The 18,861-nt window shown below is 50.6% G+C and overlaps 1 protein-coding gene across 49 annotated transcripts in view; it reads left to right on the forward strand.

The window, feature by feature from the left end:
- Positions 1-18,861, forward strand: part of LRRFIP1 (LRR binding FLII interacting protein 1) — a 114,853-nt gene that overhangs the window by 28,160 nt on the left and 67,832 nt on the right. For 3 of the 49 annotated variants that reach the window (XM_036319164.1, XM_036319170.1, XM_036319177.1), the window contains exon 1: positions 14,036-14,350. The exons of 42 other annotated variants lie outside the window; for them this stretch is intronic. In XM_036319164.1, the coding sequence (XP_036175057.1) occupies positions 14,285-14,350 (66 nt within the window). In that variant the 5' untranslated portion in view covers positions 14,036-14,284. Of the gene's footprint in view, positions 1-14,023; positions 14,351-18,861 lie in introns of those variants that run through there. 4 more of the 49 variants (XM_036319207.1, XM_036319196.1, XM_036319208.1 and 1 more) reach the window with 3 other exon arrangements.

Here is an 18,861-nt window from a genome sequence, read left to right on the forward strand (position 1 = left end):
ATCTCTCTTTCTCTCTCCCTTCCTCTCTGAAATCAATAAAAACATATAAATAAATAATAACTTATGTTAATATAACCGGTGCACTATCTTTTTCCCTGACTGGTCTCTGATAGATATGGGATATCACGATTTAAAGATGTATCTTGATAATGTGTTTCAGGATGATCCATTTCCTTTGTAACCCTATGTACTTTGTTTTAAGCACTTAAAGATGTTATTCTGAGACTGGCCACAGGCTTTCCCAGCCTGCAGGGGCACCTGTCCTAAGAAGGAACTGCAGTGCCCCCGTTTGCTTACAAGGCCCCCAGGAACACAAAACAAAAAGGTCATTGTTTTCCATTCATCCTTCCTTTCTTTTCAAATAAATGAACTTTGAGTTATTTCCTCCCCTTTAAAAATAGTACTTGCTCATTGAAAAAATATTGGAAAACAGAAAGGAAAATGGTTTTATCTATAACTTTATTATGACATAAAGACAACCATGGCTCTGTTTTGATGTATTTCCTTAGAATCCTGGCTGTTGTTATTTTTCATAGATCTTATTGGGGGCGGGGTGGTCCATGTGTGCTCACATACACTCTACATGGTCATAAGCATTTGCGTTCTATTACATACTTGCTATAAACACCGTCTTTATAGCTGGACAGGGTGCCATAAAGTTGATATCCCAAGGCTGACTTGGCCATTTTCTTATGATAGATGTAAAATTTTAATAATAAATTATTTTTACATTGTGGTAAAATATGGCCATTGTGGCCATTGTGGCCATTGTGGCCATTTAACCATTTCTAGGTGTACATTGAGTGGCATTAAGGACATTCACTTGTTCTGCAGCCATCACCACTATCCACCTCTAGAATTCTTTTATATTCTCAAATGGAAACTTTGTCCCCATTAAACCACAGGTCTCCATTCCCTCCTGCCCTCAGCCCCTGGCAGTCACCATTCCACTTTCTGGCTCTATGAATTTGGTGAACATATGTTTTTACTATTGTGTGTTGCTTTTCCAATAAAAGTTCATGGTAAAATGACTTACACGTATATACTAAATGCAAGCAGTGTTTGGCTGATGTCTGTCTTCTTTCTTTTAAAAAAAAAAAAATTAACTTAGCCACTCCCAGCATGGAATGCCATCTTGCCAGCCCTGGCTGTTCTTATTTTCTGAAGCTCTCTGAAAATTCATGTAGGATCCTGATGGCTAAAATCTTCCCATTTCTGTGGATTTCAAATGCAGGTTGCTCATGGGAAGGAGATCGTTTTTAAACAGAGACATGCTCGCACTGGTCAAATTCTCTGAAGGGTTCTTTCCACACCGGCGTTCTAATCTATCGTGTGGCCAGTTGCATGTGGAGCCCGTCAGAGCTCACACCATCTCACTTCTGTTTTCTGGGGAAAACTCCACGCTGGTGTTCTCTTCCTCCTTTTGTGGTTTTGCATAAACAAATGAGTAAATTGGATTTTTGTTAATTATTTTTTTAATTGTGGTAAAAAAAAAAAAAACAAACACACACATACCATTAAATTCGGCATCTTATCCAGTTTTAAGTTGTGTAACTGTCACTGCCCTCGTATCCGTAGTTCTTTCCATCTTCCCAAACTGAAACGCTGTGCCCATTGCACACTAACTCCCCAGCCCCTGGCCACCGTTCTACTTTCTGTCTGTGAATTTGGCAGTTTGAGTATCTCGTGCACATGGGATCATGTAGTATCTGACCTTTGGGCCTGGCTTCCTTCACTTCCCGTACTGTTTCCAAGTTTTCTCCATGTGGTGGTATGTGTCAGGATTTCCTTCCTTTCTTAAAGCCCAATAATGTTCCTTTGTATGGACAGACCGCGTTGTTATTCAGTCATCTGTGGACGGACACGGGTTGCTTCCACTTATAAAAGACTAAACTGTTTTCTGTATGTAATATTAATTATTGGACTCTTTACTGTGAATTAACATACTGATTAAACGGGTACTAGAGTCCCTTTTTAGCATTTTGTTGGTTATCTGATGCTGTGAAGCCCACCTGAAACCTGTACCCTAGGCCCGTTGGAAATGCTTACTTGTGGCCGCCAGGGGGCAGCAGTTGAAATGTGAACACCTTCCCCAAGATCTATCTACCAGTATGTTTCCCTCTGATTTCTCCTGTTTCTCTCTGCCCACACCCCTTTGCCGTCTTCCGGAGATAAAGATGCTAACAGGCAGAGTTCGTTCTACTATATTTTATTCTAAATGTAGGTCAAATATTTTAAATAATCGTAGAATATAAGAGCTCAAAGCTTTGAATAGTTTTGTCTTTTTGATACTCTCTTAGTTGTTCCACCCTGGGCAGAAAATTTCTTCTTTTTCAAAAAACTATGCCATAGGGGAGTCTCTTCACCCCAAAAAGGAAGTTCTTGAGCTTCTATTGCCCAATACCATTCTTTGGAGACACAGCCATACCTCCTTATCTGGCTGGAGAAGTTCAAGTTCAGCCATCTAGATCATAACTCAACCAGGAAGTGACTGGGCCTGAAAGAAAGTAATTGTCAAAAAGTTTGGGCCTCTTGTGCTAGAAAAGTAATCGGGTCACTCCTACTAGCGCCTCGTGACTTAGGATTCCAGTTAGTACTTAGGTCGTGTGGGTTTAACAAGTTTACCTAGTCTCCCCGCACCAGGGTGCACGGGGCATGCTGTGGGTTCTGAGCTGCACAAAGGGAGGGCCAAATAGAGCCTGGAGGGCGGGGCAGGAAGGCAGATAGGGAGGGGCAGGTTGGTCTAGGTCAGGACAAAAGTTAGCTCCCATGTCTCTTTGTAAATGATGGCTGGATGCATTAGCTTTAGATTAAATGCTCCTCAAACTATTTTTGTAAGAATGTGCATTCTTTTTTTTAATGTTTTTATTGGTTTTAGAAAGGAAGAGAGAAAGAGAAACATCAATGTGATAGAGAAACATTGATTAGTTGCCTCCTGTACTCACCCCGACTGAGGACGGAATCCATTACCAGGGTGTGTGCCCTGACCGGGAAAGGACGATGCTCCAACCTCCTGAGCCCACCGACCAGGGCAAAAATGTGCCCTCTCTAGACCAACATCTTCGCTACCCTTACGGTTAGCATGGTTCTTATTCAAACACTGATTACAAATAATCACTCACTTAATCCTTATAAACTCTGTGAACTTAGTGCTACTATTACTCACATGAGGAGGCTGAGGCAGAGACGGGGTGTGCACCTGGCCAAGGCAACAGCCAGGGTCAGGCAGAGGCCGTGCTGGCCCCAGACCCTGAGCTCAGTGTCCTTCCTCGCTCCCTGCAGAAAACAATGGTATTCTAACAGAACAAGAATTCACGCTCCCTGACTTCCGCCCTATTCCTTCTCCAGGTCTCTCTGCTTGTTTATGTTTTATTGACCAAAATTAGATTCTAGCCCACAGGCGAGAGCGTCTTGTTCTGAGACGTGTCACTGGTTTCCTCTCAGGTGCCGTGTGGGGCGACCGACAGCAGGTTCTCTTTACAGGCAGTTTTGATGCTATTTAACTTCTACCAGCCTGTCCTGTCCTGTGTTATCTCAGTGCAAGCACTTGCCCACAGCTGCCCTGTCCTGTTCTTTCCCTAATTGCAGGGTGCCAACGGAAGGAGATGGTAGGCCAGGCCCCTATAACGGGATAGTAATGGGAGTTCTGCTGCTCAGACGGGACAGCGAATCAGCACTGTAACTCTTGAGAAGCAGATAAAATGTGCAACTACTTGCAGATGAGGGGCGTGTCTAATCCAAAAATCCAGCTCAAACTGAGAGGTCAGTGGAATACTTTGTAACGAATGATATAAACAAAAATCCACAGCATCCCCATATCCCATGATGATGGGTGTGTTTTTTTGTGTTTTTTAAGTAACAGCAAGAAGGTAAAATTCCATTCAAAGGAGCATTTAGGACTAAAGAAATAAGCAGGACCCCCTGAAAGTAACATAATATTGTCTATCAACTGTAAGTGAAAAAGTAAAAAGATTAAAGGCATTTTCTTTCCTTAAAATAAAAAAAGAGAGAAGCAGGACCTCTATGAAGCAAACTAACAATAGACTGAAGGGCACGTCAGGTTAAAAAATGGAGACAGAGCTACCTCATTTCTGAATGAGAAGGCCCACCGTTGAAGGGATGTGACTTACAAATATAATGTAACTCAAGTAAAATCTCAGTTGTGGGGAGACGGTTGGTTCAGAGTTTACCAAGTAAACTCTAAAGTGACTCTGGAAGACTAAATAGTGAGACCAGCCAAGGAGGTTTTGGAAAAGAATAGTGAGGGTGGTTTTCAACCTTTCCTGGAGCCTGCAGATTCTCTGTTCAAACAAAGGCTTACCTCCCTGTTCAGATCCTGCCGGCCGGCCGGCGGGTCCTTTACTGCTTCCGGAATAATGTTCAGGCTCCTTAACCCGAGTAGCACCTGTTTGTTTTTTAGAGAGCATTCTGACGAGATCTAAGCGTGTTCTGAAAAGCAATAAAATTCCCACACTCCCGTCTCGTAAACACAGCAGCTCTTTGTTTCTCACGTTTCCTTCCAGTCTTTGTATACGTCGGTTTTCACATAATCACAGTCAGAACGTAGTTGTCGGAGGACAAAAACGCCACAAGCTTGGCTTTCGGAGTAGCAAGGGGGCAAAGCCGAAATTCTGGGCGTGAAGGTAGGCAGCTGCCCAGGTGAGGGCAACGCTCCCCGAGCACCCCAAAAAGTGCTGATGAAAGCCATAAACCTAATCCAGGCTAATTAAGTGACGCCAGACAGCCTACGGCTTCCCAGAACCTGTATGTAAACTGTAATCCCAGAGTCCCTCATTTTGCAGGAAATGTAATCTGTGCTTTAGAATAACCCCCACACGTGCGGCAGGTCCAGTGAGGGCACGTCTTCATGCCAGACTGGCCTCCCACCGTCACTGCCGTCCTGCCGGGAAGCTCAGGAAGCTGGAAGAGGTCCCGGGAGTGCCCAGAGCTACAAGCTAAGACGTGTCAGAGCGGGGATCCCACGTAGATTTCCTCCCAAACCTGTGCTCTGGAGGTGTGAGGGCTTTGTGCCGGCACCCCCATTCTCTGTGTGAACCCTGCAGGTGGCCTCCAGTTATCAGTTCTCTGGTCTTGTTGCTTGCAGCCCACCTCTGCGATCACACGCTCAGCCATGACATGACCGTGTGGCCCCTGAGCTCAGCTTCCTGCCCACCCTGTGGCCCCTTCCTATCCCTGAGGGTAGGGTGCCCGCCTTCCTGCTCTGCCTGACCCTGACCGCAGTAACTAGGGGGCTCGGAGTTCTTAGATGCACTTGGAGTTCTTCCGGAGTGAAAACTCGGGCCACTGAGATTAGATGATGTGTTGAAGTATTTCCACCTTGACCACCATCTCTGTGCATGTTTAGCTATGGGTTTGCATGACGTACCTGTACAGGCTGGTCAGTCAACCTGCTTGTACAATGTGGGCACCTGGATAAAGGTACAAGCCCCTCCAGACCAGGGGCCCTCTATGGGGGGACCCTTTTGCCTCCCAGGGGACCTTTGGCAGTGTCTGGAGAGACGTCGGGTTGTCAGGACGAGGGTGGAGAGCGCTGCTGGCACCGAGTGTGTGAGGACAGGCTGCTGTGGCTCAGAGCAGGCGTCACGGCAACGAATTATTGGCCCGAGAAGTGAGCAGTGCGAGGTTAAGGAGCCCTGCTCTGTGTTTATATTAGAGTTCCCTATAAAGTCTAGTCCCACATTTAACAGGGATGCTCCGTGGCAGTGGGGATAAGAGGACGGGCCCCAAGGCCATCTGAGTAGCTCAAGTCGGACCCCTGGTGAGGAGAAGCCCTTGGAAAGCTGTGGTGGGCTGGGGCCACCCCCTCCATGAGTCGAGGGCGGTCCCAGCTGCCCCGTGAGGTCGAGTGGAAGGGTGAGTTTAATGGACCTCTCTGCTGGTACTCGGAGATGACGTGGTCAGGAGTGGCTATTTGATCTCCAGTTATTCCAGAATTTCCACTCTCGGGCCAAGCATGTCTCTCCAGTCTGCTGTTCTTCGCTCGTCCTCAAACTCCCCTTGAAGGTCATCTAAAATCTTCATTTTTCAAAGGTGAGGCTTTTATGTTCTCCTCTAACGTCTTCTGCAAAGGTACCGATGTGTTCATACAGCTGTTAATGAAGAAGGTGAACAACCGAACGCTCGTAATCTGGCCTCGAATGGTTGCTGGCTTTTCTCTGACCTGTATGTACTTCAGGGACTAGACTGCAGGGGGGACCCCTCACACCGGGGTGTGGGCATGTGTTTTTAGTTCTGTGCTAAAGTGTGCGGCAGTTGGGTTTTTTTTTCCTTTAGGGAAATTCCTTTTCTTAGAAAGAGTGCTCTAGGGATGCTCTTGTCGGATTTGCACACCGTGGGAAGAAGGTGGCTCCCTCCCGACGTCTTTGTCTGTCTCTGAGTCAGCTCCTCTTCAAGTCCAGCTGCTCAGCAAGAGTGCCTGGTTTTCTAAACCTCGGAGTTCATCATCGGGGCCTTTGGCTTTCCCTGTTTGCTATGGTACCACAAGGCCCTGTGTCCCCCACACTTCCTTTCCGTGAATGGCAGCTGTCAGTCACAACAGCGGACATGGGTGGTTTCTGGACTTTCCAGCTAGCCGGGCGAGGGTCTGTGTCGGAGAGCTGACTGTGGGGAGCCTGCTGTCTGTCCCGGAGCGCTGCCCTCACAGGCAGGCTGACGGAGGCCCCAGCCAAACGAGTGGGTGTTGCTTTCGTTTTTTTATCATCGTTTTCTATTCCATTTATTTATCTCTTCTCAGTGGGGTGCCCCGTTGGCTGGTGAATACAGTCCTCGAGAATAAAGCCGACTTTCCCAAGTCACATCTATTCCGATCAAAATCATTTAGATGTACGGTTCTGACAGCGCATATAGGTTGTTCTCTTTGGATGATAGTTCACTTGGGGGACTTTTCAGAGTGTTCCCATATGGCTGAGAAATACAGAATGCGTTTTAGTTGTTTTGTTCTCAGTAGTTTCAGAAAACCATCAGCTGACTCTCGCAGTGCACCGTGTTCATGAGCAACTGACTGGTTGGCCTGAGAAATGCCCTCGAAGGCGTTTGTGGCCATTTCCTCGGTGACGATATACGGGGGATGTTTCTGTGATCACTCTGGCCAGGCTTTAAGGACCCCCAGTTCTGAGGGCTGGATTGGCGAACGGGTACATTTGTTCTCCAGGTTGCTATGGACTCATACCTGGACCCTTTAGGAGATGAACTGAATTCCAGAGTAAAATATATCAGAAATTGTTCTCCATGTGGGTCAGATTTTACCCTGTGGCAGCCTTATTGGACTTGCTGGAACTCCATGGAAGGGTTCTGCTCAGGTTCTGAAAACTGTTCCCAGGCTGGGTCTGAGGCAGCCCTGTGATGGGTCCTTCCATTTCGGTTCTGCCTGCTGGTCATCCTCCCCCAGCTCCGGGCCACAGTCCCTGCTACAGACAGCACCTCTTGTCATCTGTCCTCTTCTGCCCACTTTGACTTTCTCATCTCCATTTAGCTCAGAATCCTGGGAGTCCATTCACGCCCCCTACCCTGCTCCTGCCGCCCCGTAGTCACGGGTCTCTCTCGGGCCCTTCCCACCCCCACCTCACTGTTTCCTCTCTCCTTGGACTCCTACTTCTCAACCTCCAAGCAGGCTCCACTGGGTCTTTCCCATCCATCTTACAAACAGACGGACAAATGAACAAATCTCCACGCACCTCAAAACCCTCCCCAAAGCCGGCCTTCCTCTCGGGCTGCAATCCACCATGTTGTTGAAAATGTTTCTTTGTAGAATTTCAACAGCAGGACGCAATAGCCCAGGTTTTTCTGGCTGCAGACGCAATGCTTGCTCGGCCTGCTCTCTGCACCTCACCTGCATTGTTTAGCTCCCTTGCTCACACCAGCCTCTGGGGATGTGGGCGAGTGCTGGCTGCCAGGAGACACCTCTGTTTTCTGTTTCTCTAACCACCCTGTCTGTCTTGGCTTGTTCCTGACATACCTCTTACTCAATCCATGTAGGCATCCAAGCCTCCTTCTCTCCCAGGCATGCTACCATGTTCACTGTCATCTTACACCAGTTCATATTTCTGGGTAAAGTGCCCAGGACACCTGCACCCCGCTTTCTGCCACTGGCTGGGATTCAGTCCAATTAAAACTCCCACTCTTCACCTTCCTTAAAAAGTCCAAAGGGAGTTTCTTTTAAATCTAGATGAAGAAGAAGTGTGGTGAATTGCTGGGAGCTGAGTAGTCATTCCTAAAGACATGCCACTTTTATTTATTTTTTTTATTGAGTTTTAGAGAGAGAGGAAGGGAGAGGGAGAGGGAGAGAGAGAGAGAGAAACATTGATGTGAGAGCCAAACATCAATTGGCTGCCTCCTGCACGCCACCCACTAGGGATCAAGCCCGCGACCTGGGCATGTGCCCTGACCAAGATTCGAACCGGCAACCTTTTGGTGCACAGGATGACACTCAACCAACTGAGCCACACTGGCCAGAGCAAGGCGTGCTCCTTTTAAAAGAGAGCTTCCATTCCCAGTTGCTGCAAAAATATGAAATAGTTGAGATTGATGAGCATTAATGACGACCTATCAGTCCTCACTTTATTAGGAGAATCATCCATCATCATGTATGGGGTGGTGAGAAGGTGCCCCCATACCCGAAGAGCCCCCTCATAGTCTGGGAGGAGGGGAGAGGGAGCACGGGTCATGGCAGGCCTAAGGATGAAGCGTGTGTGACATCCCAGCACAGGGGCGGGCTCAGTTAGCAGGAGCTGTTTAATGCTAGAAGCAAGCTCACTGGGCTTTTTAGCCTCTCTTACTCCCGGATGCTCTGTCCACTGGAGGCAATCAGGATTCTGGCCAAGGATCAAGTTCACTGTGGGCCTGAACTGGGCCAGCTGACCATGGTGTATAGCTTTCTCTGCAGACTGCAGGAAGGGTCAGGCTCCTCCAACCAATCCTCCTGCCAACGGCCCAGGTCGTCCTGGGTGTGGCCATTGCTTTGCCAAAGCCCTTGGTGCAGGCTAAGCCCAGGGAGGTGGCTGAGGACACTCCCAAGCCTGTCTGTTGACTGTTCCCAGTGAGGACCCCTGGCTGGCTGGGTGGGGGGAGGGACAGTTCTGTGTCATGTGGTGTCCTGGACGCTAAGCCCTGAGGACCATGAGTAGGGGCCTGGGTTAAAAGCCTGGCTTCATTCTTCCCACATGTGTCTGTGACAAGTTAGACCACTTCTGTGAGCCTCCCTGTATGTGTGAAGTGCTTTGTAAACTGGGGTGCAGTGTGGATCTGGGTGATCATTTCACGAACATCTTTATAATAAAGAGTGTTTTTTGTTTGTTTTTTAAATATATTTTTATTGATTTCAGAGAGGAAGGGAGAGGGAAGAGAGAGATAGAAACATCAATGACGAGAAAGAATCATTGATCGGCTGCCTCCTACACGCCCCCAACTGGGGATCGAGCCCACAACCCAGGCATGTGCCCTATACCGGAATGGAACCCAGGACCCTCAGTCCACAGTTCGATGCTCTATCCACTGAGGCAAACTGGCTAGGGCAAAGAGTGTTTTTTCATATTAGTCAAAGGACCCACATAAAGTAATAATGTAACTGTCTGCAGAAGTAATAAAGTAATAATGTTACTGTTCGTGATATAGATAAGTTTATTCTGCTGTCATCAACATGGCTAGTGACTCATGGAAAACAGATGTCCGGCTGTGATTTAGAAAAATGGGTTTGTGTCAGTTATCTGACTCATGGGGAGGCGGGGAGCCACCCTGCCCCGTCTGCCGCGTGCTCTGCGGAAGGACCTCTGGGAGGGTTTGTCTCTGCAGCTCTAGCACTCAGAACCAAACCGCAGCAGGAGGCGAAGCTAGTGAACCTAGCAACCGACCAGCACCATGGAGACCAGTCAGCCCAGCTTGGGTGTGGCCCCAAATTGGTTAAATGTTCTGGCATTTGCTGGTTAGCTGGGAGTCTCATGTTCCCAGAACAAAATTAGACCATTCTATTTACCTTTTGTTCTTTTCTCAGGAAAGAAATAAAGTTTTATACATCAGAGAACTGCATTTTTTTTTAGATTTGGGACCTTTAATTTTTGTTGAGAAGGCACAAGCATGGAGGCTTTTAGGGATGCTCGAGACAGCCAGAGCTTCCCCAAAACCTCAGGGGCCCCCTTAGCACAGTGTCCCTGGGTGGAAATAGCGGCTGTGTGAACAGGTCACTAACCGCTTGGCAGCTTGGAAGGGGCCAGAATGCAGGGTCCACATGTTGGAAGTGGCACACTGACCACAGGAGACAAAACTGAACCTGTGGCAGCGACCTCGAAGCTCTTTGCGAAGAGACCCCAGGCCCAAGCTGGGGCGGTCCAGCTGGGTGGTCACCTTCTTGCTGAACACCCTCTCCCCCCCAGGCTGCTCACACCACACTGGCTCTTCTGCTGACCTTCTGAGGATGGAAACCCGGGGCTGCTTGTCTGGTTTCCTCTCACCTGAGACTCTCAGGGGGTTTTAGTTTTGCTTTCTTCAAGGTAAAGTGTTCATATTATTCTGCCAAGCCGCCTCCAGAGCTGTGAGAACGGGGTGAAATGTGGTGCCCCTCCCTGTTTCTCACGCCACACAATGTCAATTTGCACAGCCACGCCCCTTCCTTTGGCTTCCTACTGGATTTCCCCCAAGAAACCAAATTTGTGGGTTCCACCAGTCCCTCATTAATCATCCTCACAAGTGGCCTTGCGATCAGTTAAAAATAAAAAGGAGAGAAAGGCCTGCCCAAGAAGGGGGTCCTTTTCATTAGAGAACTATTTATAGCAAAATTAACACAGAAGGCAACTTTATTCTTGAGGCCCGGGGTCTAAATAAAACCCAAGGAGCCCGAGTTCAGCACTCCACCCATAATATAGACCAGCCGTGGGCAAACTACGGCCCACGGGCCGATCCGGCCTGTTTGAAATGAATAAAACTAAAAAAAAAAAAAGACCGTACCCTTTTATGTAATGATGTTTACTTTGAATTTATATTAGTTCACACAAACACTCCATCCATGCTTTTGTTCCGGCCCTCCGGTCCAGTTTAAGAACCCACTGTGGCCCTCGAGTCAAAAAGTTTGCCCACCCCTGATATAGACCAACATTGGTCCTATGGTTTGAGACTCAGCCCCGGCACGGAACGGCTGGGCTAACACATGTCAGAATGTAGCAGCTTCCCGACTAGAACAGAGACTTTCAACCCGTGTGCCACAAGAATTTTACTGGGGGGGGGGGCTCCGCATCCCAGGGTCAGAGCCAGAAACTGGGCCAGATGGCCTCATTCCAGAGCCACTTAGCCCCTTCCCTATTTAATCAAGGGTTTACCTATTTTCCCTTAGATCGTCAAATAAAAAAATGACAACAGCCGACACAATAGCTGTCCGGTGTGAATGAATCAATATTATACCTATTTTTTTTTTTTATCAGATCGGCAAAAAAAAATGTATTTTTTTATTGTGCCGGAGAATTTTAGTGATTAGTTTATGTGTGCCATGAGATGAAAAAAGTAGAAAATTGCTCGTCTAGAAGCAGGTTAGAATGGCAGTTTTCCCTAATATGCTACACTCAACGGAATAAGACATCTCTTGTGCACCTACTATTATGATTGTATTGCTGGTAGTTTGTTCCTGGAACTGAAATTAGTCAGCTAGTTTCTGCAGCTTCTGTGGGGGCTCTGGGTTTGTTTTCCTCCTGGGCCGCCCAGTCTGTCCTGGTCATGCCATTTGAGCCCAGGACTGCCAGCTTCCTTCCTGCTGTGGAGGAAGGCCTGAGCACCTTGGGTGGGGACTTCCTGGGAGCAGAGGGAAGAGAGCAGGCTTAGAGGCAGCAAGGGAGGTGATGGCTTGCGTGCTCACTGGCCTAGCTCAGTGGTCGGCAAACTGCGGCTTGCGAGCCACATGCGGCTCTTTGGTCCCTTGAGTGTGGCCACGAAGTTTCAATCGCACTGTACGTGCACGCCCGCACGTGGTATTTTGTGGAAGAGCCACACTCAAGGGGCCGCAGTTTGCCAACCACTGGCCTAGCTGGTCTGCATGTGTGTGTCTCCCGTCCTCCATACACTGCGGGCACCACCATCATGGGCATGTTTCAGATAAGACTGGAGATGCAGGGGCCAGGTAACTTGCTCAGCATCCCATAGTAAGGGTCAGAGCCAGAAACTGGGCCAGATGGCTTCATTCCAGAGCCACTTAGCCCCATTCCCCCGTGGCCCCCTGGGGTTGGGGGGCATGCAGCAGTTTTCCTCAGGGACAAACAGGCAGGTAGCTGGGGCCTGCTCCATGGGCCCTGCTCTGGGACGGGTGCTCATAGGGTTTGGGGTGGCACATTGCTCTAACCTTTGCCTGTCTCGGTGGGAATATTCACACCAGTCTCCAAACCTTAATGGTTGGCTAGCATTCTCATCTGCAAAGTTGTTACTCTACTAAAATTCAAATTGCTTTTTATGATAAATTCCCTAAGTCCTATAGTTGTTCATGTAGAGCCGTTTAGAACTATTTTCTCCAATTCATTTGATTTCATAGAGCCAAGAATTGTAATCCATGAACATATTTAAAAGTGTTAGAGCAAGAAAATCAGGTAATAAAAGGCATTTCAATCTCTTTAAAATTCATTTTTATGGGCCCAAGGATGCTACCCATCAAAGCTTGGCGCTGTTCACCTTAAGCAAGGTAGAAACCTGCGGAATTTCTCCCCCAGCGGCCACTCTGGGCCTTTCCTCGGCCTCTTTTCTGTCTCCCCTACCCCTCCTAGGTTAGGCCCTCCAGCCCTTCCTTCCCGAGCCCCTCCCCCAGAAGCCAAGCCACGTGCGCAGGGGCGCCCTGTACGCAGTGGGAAGGTGAGTGGGAAAGTCATGCTCCAACACGCTACCCAAGGTCAGGTGGGGCAGGGAGTGGGAAATTGGGGGGTTGTAACATTTAAATGTGAATTTGTGGTCTCTCAATAATTCGGGAGCGGCCTTTTCAGAGAATTAGGCCAAGCGACTCTGTAGGAAGTTCCCGTTTGGAGGCGGGGAGGTGGTTTTTCTGAGATGGGCTTTCACACACGTGTCCCCGGGGCAGGGGCTGGCAGGGGCATCCCAGGCGCCCCAGGCTCCGGCTTGGCCAGAACAGGCAGACATTCTGTTAAATGTGAGGATGTCCCGTTGGCTCCTGCCCGAGCCTGGCGAGGACTCGCGTTGCCTTGTCTGCAGGACTTTTAAAGAAGGAGCAGCGCGCGTTCTGCGGCGGGCGGGGCGCGTGCTGGGAGGTCGGGTTCCAGACCTGGCACCGGGACGACTCCTCCCCACGCCCTCCCCGCTGGGCTCCCTCCCGCTGGGCTCCTGCCCCGCAGGCCCTCCCGGCCAGACCCTAGACCGCATGGCCCCGGCTCTGAGCCACCGGATCCGCGCCGAACCGCTGGCACCGCGCCCCCGGCTTGCTGATAGGGAGGCGGGCGAGGGCGCACCGGCCCGGCATGCTTGCTCTCACCCCCGCGGGCCGCGCACTTTTGTTGTCCGGGAAGCCGGCCCCTCTCGGGGTGACGCGTTAACGGGGGTCCCCGGCCGGCAGGTGCTGCTGGGCTCGGGCTGAGGTTGCCAGGTCCGGAGAAGCTCACTTCGGCCTGAGTTTGGAGGACGTCACGGGGCACTAGTCTGCGGGAGCCGGCGGCGCGGACTGCGGGGACTGGAGTGGGGGTACGGAGGCAGCTCGCCCCGCCCCGCAGGCCCCGCCCCCCAAGGCCCCAAGCAGAGCCCTGCCCCCGCGGTCCCTCTCCCCACAGCTTCCGTTTCCCACCGCCTCTCAACTCGCCCTCCCCGCGCCTGTGGGCGGGGCCGGCTGGGGTCCTTTATGCCCCCGCCCCCCCTCCGCCCCCATCCCCACCCCCCGTCTGCCCCCACCCCCACCCCCCTTCCGGTGGAGGCCGCGGTGATTGATAACCGCGCAGCTGGGTCGCGGGGCGGGGCGCGCACACAGGACGGGGCGGGCCTTTTGAGCGGTGGAGGTGGGGCGCCGATAGGGGGCGGGCCCGTCGGGGGCGGGGCGCGCGGGGAGTGCCGCTCCTCTGCCCGGGGGCCCCCACCCGGGCCGGGGCCACCTGCGTCACGCCCATGCGGCCGCGCCCGAGCCGGGAAGCGGGGAGGGCGCCTCCGCCCCGGGAAGGGCGAGTCCGGTGCCGTCGCGGGTCTGTCCGTGGGCTGGAACCGCCGCGCTCGGGATGCAGCTGAGCTGAGAGCCTGCGCCCGCGGACCGAGAGCCCGCGTTCCGAGTCTTTCCCGGCGGTGTGCGGAGGGGACTTGCAGCGGCAGGATGACCAACCCGGCGGCCACGCAGAACAAGGAAATAGACTGTCTGAGCCCCGAGGCTCAGAGGCTGGTAAGAGGAAAACATTGGGAAACTTTCGCGTCGGACTGCGAACGTTTGGTCCTTGTTGGCGCTCTAAGGCCCAGGGCAGCGGGCACCTTTGGCTGCGCTGGGGTGGGGTTGACTCCGCCTGGCTGGGGTCCCCTGAAGTGAACGTCCCCACGCGAGGATGTGCGGGTGGGGGCGGCCCTGCTCTCCGTTCAGTGCGTTCAGTTCCTCCTGCGAGGAGAGCAGGTTTCGTTGGACGGCGCCCCTCCCAGGACGAACGAGCGGACCTTGGGACCGGTTCTGCCAGCTGTGTGGCTGGGCGGAGGTCTGAGGCCCGCGCTAGAGGGCCCCTCCCAGCTGGTCGTTTGGTATTTTACAAAATACAGCGCTAGGAGCCGGTGCTCAGAGCGGGGCCCTTGCCCTGAGGCTGGCGCCGTCTGTGGCCGGGCGGTTCTGAGCACGTACCCTGCCCTGGACCTTCGACCCGAGCAGGACTTCTCCACCTCCCCCAAGGAGCCCAGTTCCCAAATAGACTTTGGCTGGTCTCCTGGGGCCTGGGGGTCTGGACAGGACCCTGCAGGATTTCACAGTTATCTGGCTTAACACCCATGGCTGTGGGGTATTTGGGTTAAAATTGGGCCGGGGTGAGGTGGGGAAGGTTCGTCATTACCCACTGTCCTGAGGCTTGTGGTAGATCATGAATATCTAAAGGTGAAAGGATGCACTTTGGAAAAGAAACATGTTATGATGTTTAACGTTTATACTACAGAGAACTTGAGCCCACAACAATCACTCCTTCACCAGGTAGGAATTAATCACCTGCTGGGTGTTTGTGGGGGATTCAGAATGAGAAGACTGCCCTTACCTTGAAGGAGTTTCCCAGTAGGTAAAACCAGAGAAAGGTATAGAAACAGACTCTGCTGAGTGCACACTTGGGAGATAACTTCCTTGCTGAGGATGGTCAGGTGGGTTTGTAGCGTCCATTTTACTGTGCTGCTTCTGGGACCTCACGTAGAGCTCCCGCCCTGGGCCAGACCTTTGCCCCTGGTTCCTACCCCTTAACCCAGTCGGTTTCTAGGCCTGGGAACCTGCAGAGGGGCCCCGGAATCCCCGTCAGGGAAGAGCCCTTGGAGAAGGAAGGGCGGAATGCTGCCAGAGGCCGACGTTCCCGAGGAGCCATCTAGGCAAGCCTTAGATGGCCAAGACCGGCGATGTTAATCCTGGACGAGATTCTGGCTCAGAGGAAGGAACTCTGGGCGGGGACTTTTTAAAGAAGAAAAGAGTAAACGTGGAGAATGAGGATGTGAGGGAGGGAGGGACCTGTCCATCAGAGGAATGAGTAGAAATAGCAAAAGTCTCCTTAACCCTTCACGGAACCCTGGATTGGGTCTGGCTGAGACGCCTGCTTCATAGAAATAGTGAGAGGGGAGTCTGGACCGGGCCCTGGGTGAGAAGGTGCTCCATCCTCACTGGGCCACCATCCCCTCCTCCAGCGATTTTCAGTCCATGTGCCGCAAGACATTTTGAAACATGCAATACCTGACCGTTTAGTCAGGGGCACTGACCTGCTTTCCCTTAGATTATCAAATAAAAAGTGACAACAGTCCACACAACAATTGCCATCCAGTGTGAATGAATCAAAAGTATACTCACTTTTTTGGTCAGATTGGCAGGAAATATGTATTTTGGTGAGCTGCAGAATTTTAGTAACTAATACGTATGTGCCATGAGATGGAAAAGGTTGAAAATCGCTGCCCTACCAATTCCACGATCCAGTAAGTTCTGAAAACCAAAAGTTGTTGCTTTTTTGGGTAAGTTTGTGGCAGAATTCATTTGGCAGTGAGACCTGCCCTGGCTGGTGGGTGACTTTTCAGACTTTACCTCTGCGTGTGAACACGTCCCTACATTCCTCTGCAGCCCAGTTAACGGACTTGGTTAAAGGCTGTAACTCGGGACTGTGGCAGAGTATATGGTGGCTGCATCTTATGGCCTTCTTAGTTGAAGCCTGAGACATACCTGGTCCCGGGATTTCCAATAAGCAATTGTGAACCTGTGGGAGGGTTGTTTTCAGTAAATAATAGCAAACACTTTTTGAGAATGGAGGTGGGGAGCCTTAGAAGGGAGTCACCCCGTAGCCACCCTGGGCAAGGCAGTGTTCCGGCTGGAGGCCTCTGGGCGTTTCATACTGTTTGTTTGCTGCCGGTTGTGTTCTCCATTAAGTGACCCTGTTGTCTGGGAACTGGGGTCTGCAGTGGGGAAGAAGGGCTGGGGGCCACCCCAGTGTCAGAGGAGAGCCGGGGTTGGCAGGAGGAAGCGGAATTGCCAAGCTCCACCTTACCTGGCAAAGGAAACGGCAGGATGAGGGCAGGAGCCCAGCTCCTTCATGGTAGTCGGTGCCAGCGTGGGAGGGGCAGTGTGGAAACCATGCACTTCTCCCACTTTTGTAACTTCCCGTGTTTGAGATGGGTTGTGTCACCTCTGGTGGCTTTCCACATCCTGACTAGCATGAACTGACAAACATCAGTCCTGTCCGGAGAGAGTCTTGTCTGGGTAGAGCGTGGGCACAGTCTGCCAAGCCCCATCCCACTAGGCACCTGTGCCAAGGTCCCTACCTGAGTGGGAGTGTTGACGAATGCAGGGACGAAGGCGGTGCTCTGGGGGCTGGTCCTGCCATAGCTCAGCTGTAGATTTTGAGTCCTGAGATCCTACGGTTTGTTTTAGATGGGTCACTTCCTCAAGCAGTTAAATTATAGAAATACTAAGTTAGGTCTTTTCTCACATATTAAGAGTGTCCCACTAGGGCAAAGATGGAGACTAAATTTCCCTTTTTCTTTAAGAGTTAGTTTCTGGGCAGCCAGAAGTAATGTCACAGAGCGGAAGCCTCCTTAGTAAAAAAATTTTTAAACCCTGCAGCCTAAACTGCCACTTATGCTGAGCACAGGAAATCAGGTTATTTATAGTTGCAACACTGTTTTCTCTCGAAGTTGATTGGACTATTTACCTATTAGAGTGAGGTCCTTATCTCGTTTTTACAGGTCTGTGAGGTTGCCGTTGGTCTGATGTGTTTGCTCCTCAAAAGGCAATGTTCGAGAGGAATGCCTTATCCCTGAAAATCGGGCTGTGTGACTCAGAGAGGAAGCGTGTATGACCAGTTAGCTCACATGCCAGTTTCCAAAATCTCCGTTCGTGTTTACGAACGTTAATCCTGGCAGCCCGGGGTCGTAGGTGTGAATTACTAACCTGTGAGGGAATACGCCTGGTATATCCTGCTGTCAGTTGGTCGTGGGGTAGGCAGGAGAGAGTTTTTATGGCCTCACAGTTTTAACTCTAGAGGTCACTTTTTTGAATAAAGAAACTTACTTTTAAGGAATGGATTTACTAGGACTTTCATTATTCAAACTATCTAGAGAAACTTAAGTAAATTAACTTCTTTCTCCTAAGTTAAACAAAGGATTACTTTGACTACATCCAAGATTTAATCATTCAGAATTGCGAGGCATATGATCGCAGACCACCACTGAAGTCCCCACCCCCCAGCCCAACTCCAAAACAAATAAACCAAAACAAACAGGAACCCCACCACACAGGTGTGTATTCAGGTGTGTATTCCGAGACATTCATTCATGGGGGCCAGGAGGGAGGGCAGCCTTTCAGTGGTTTCCTCCTTAAGGCTGTAATTTAGCTTTAAAGCAGCTTTGCCTTGAATCTGAAGAACAACTACTTTGTAACAAGAGACATAATTTACCTTAAATGACGGTAGTGAGGATTCACTTTAAATTTTAACCCAAATCTTTCCCTTTAATGTTTGTGTGGTAGAGCTTATGAAAGCAGCCTCATTCCTGTCCTCGCATCTTTTTTCTTGCCTGTGGTACCTGGGTGTGTAGCCTTCCTGTCTCTGCTGCCCCTAACCCTGAGCTGAGCTGAGCTCACCCTGCTGGGCCTGCAGCTGTGGTACTAGTCACAGTAGCTAGCATTTCCCAACACCACCCCCCCCCCCCCCCCCCCAGTGTCTGCCTTGCCAAGTGTTTCCTGTGGCGCCTTCCCAGTCCTGGCCACCACCTCATGAGGCTCGGTGATCTCCACTTGCAGATAAAGAGGAAACGGAAAGGTCAGGGGACTTTCCCAAGTCCACGCAGCTAGCAGGCAGGGGGCCCTGTGACGGAGCTGGTGCTGATAGCTGTCACCACTGTGTACAGCGTCAGGCAGGGTCTCAGGCTGGAGGCTGCCACTGGCTTCTCTGCAGCTCCAGGCCTCACACGCAGGATCGGGGCCCAAGGGCTTCTTTTTCCTGAGACGGACGGCCCTTCAGATCCCAGCCCTTGCTCCTGAGTGCATGTCGAGACCTCTTCATTGTATCAAATGCTTCATTTCTATTTCTGGGAGTTTTCAAAACTTTTCAAAACAAAGGAACACTCGATGGACTGAAGTTTTCTAAATAAGGAAGAGAATACTAGAAACGGGAGCGCGGCAGACTTTTCTCCTTTTTCCAGTTTGTGTGCTGGGCTGACTTTGTCACTATCAGTCACTGTGTCAGC

Source organism: Myotis myotis, unplaced genomic scaffold (genome assembly GCF_014108235.1).
Source record: "Myotis myotis isolate mMyoMyo1 unplaced genomic scaffold, mMyoMyo1.p scaffold_m19_p_8, whole genome shotgun sequence".
NCBI classification, from domain to species: domain Eukaryota; kingdom Metazoa; phylum Chordata; class Mammalia; order Chiroptera; family Vespertilionidae; genus Myotis; species Myotis myotis.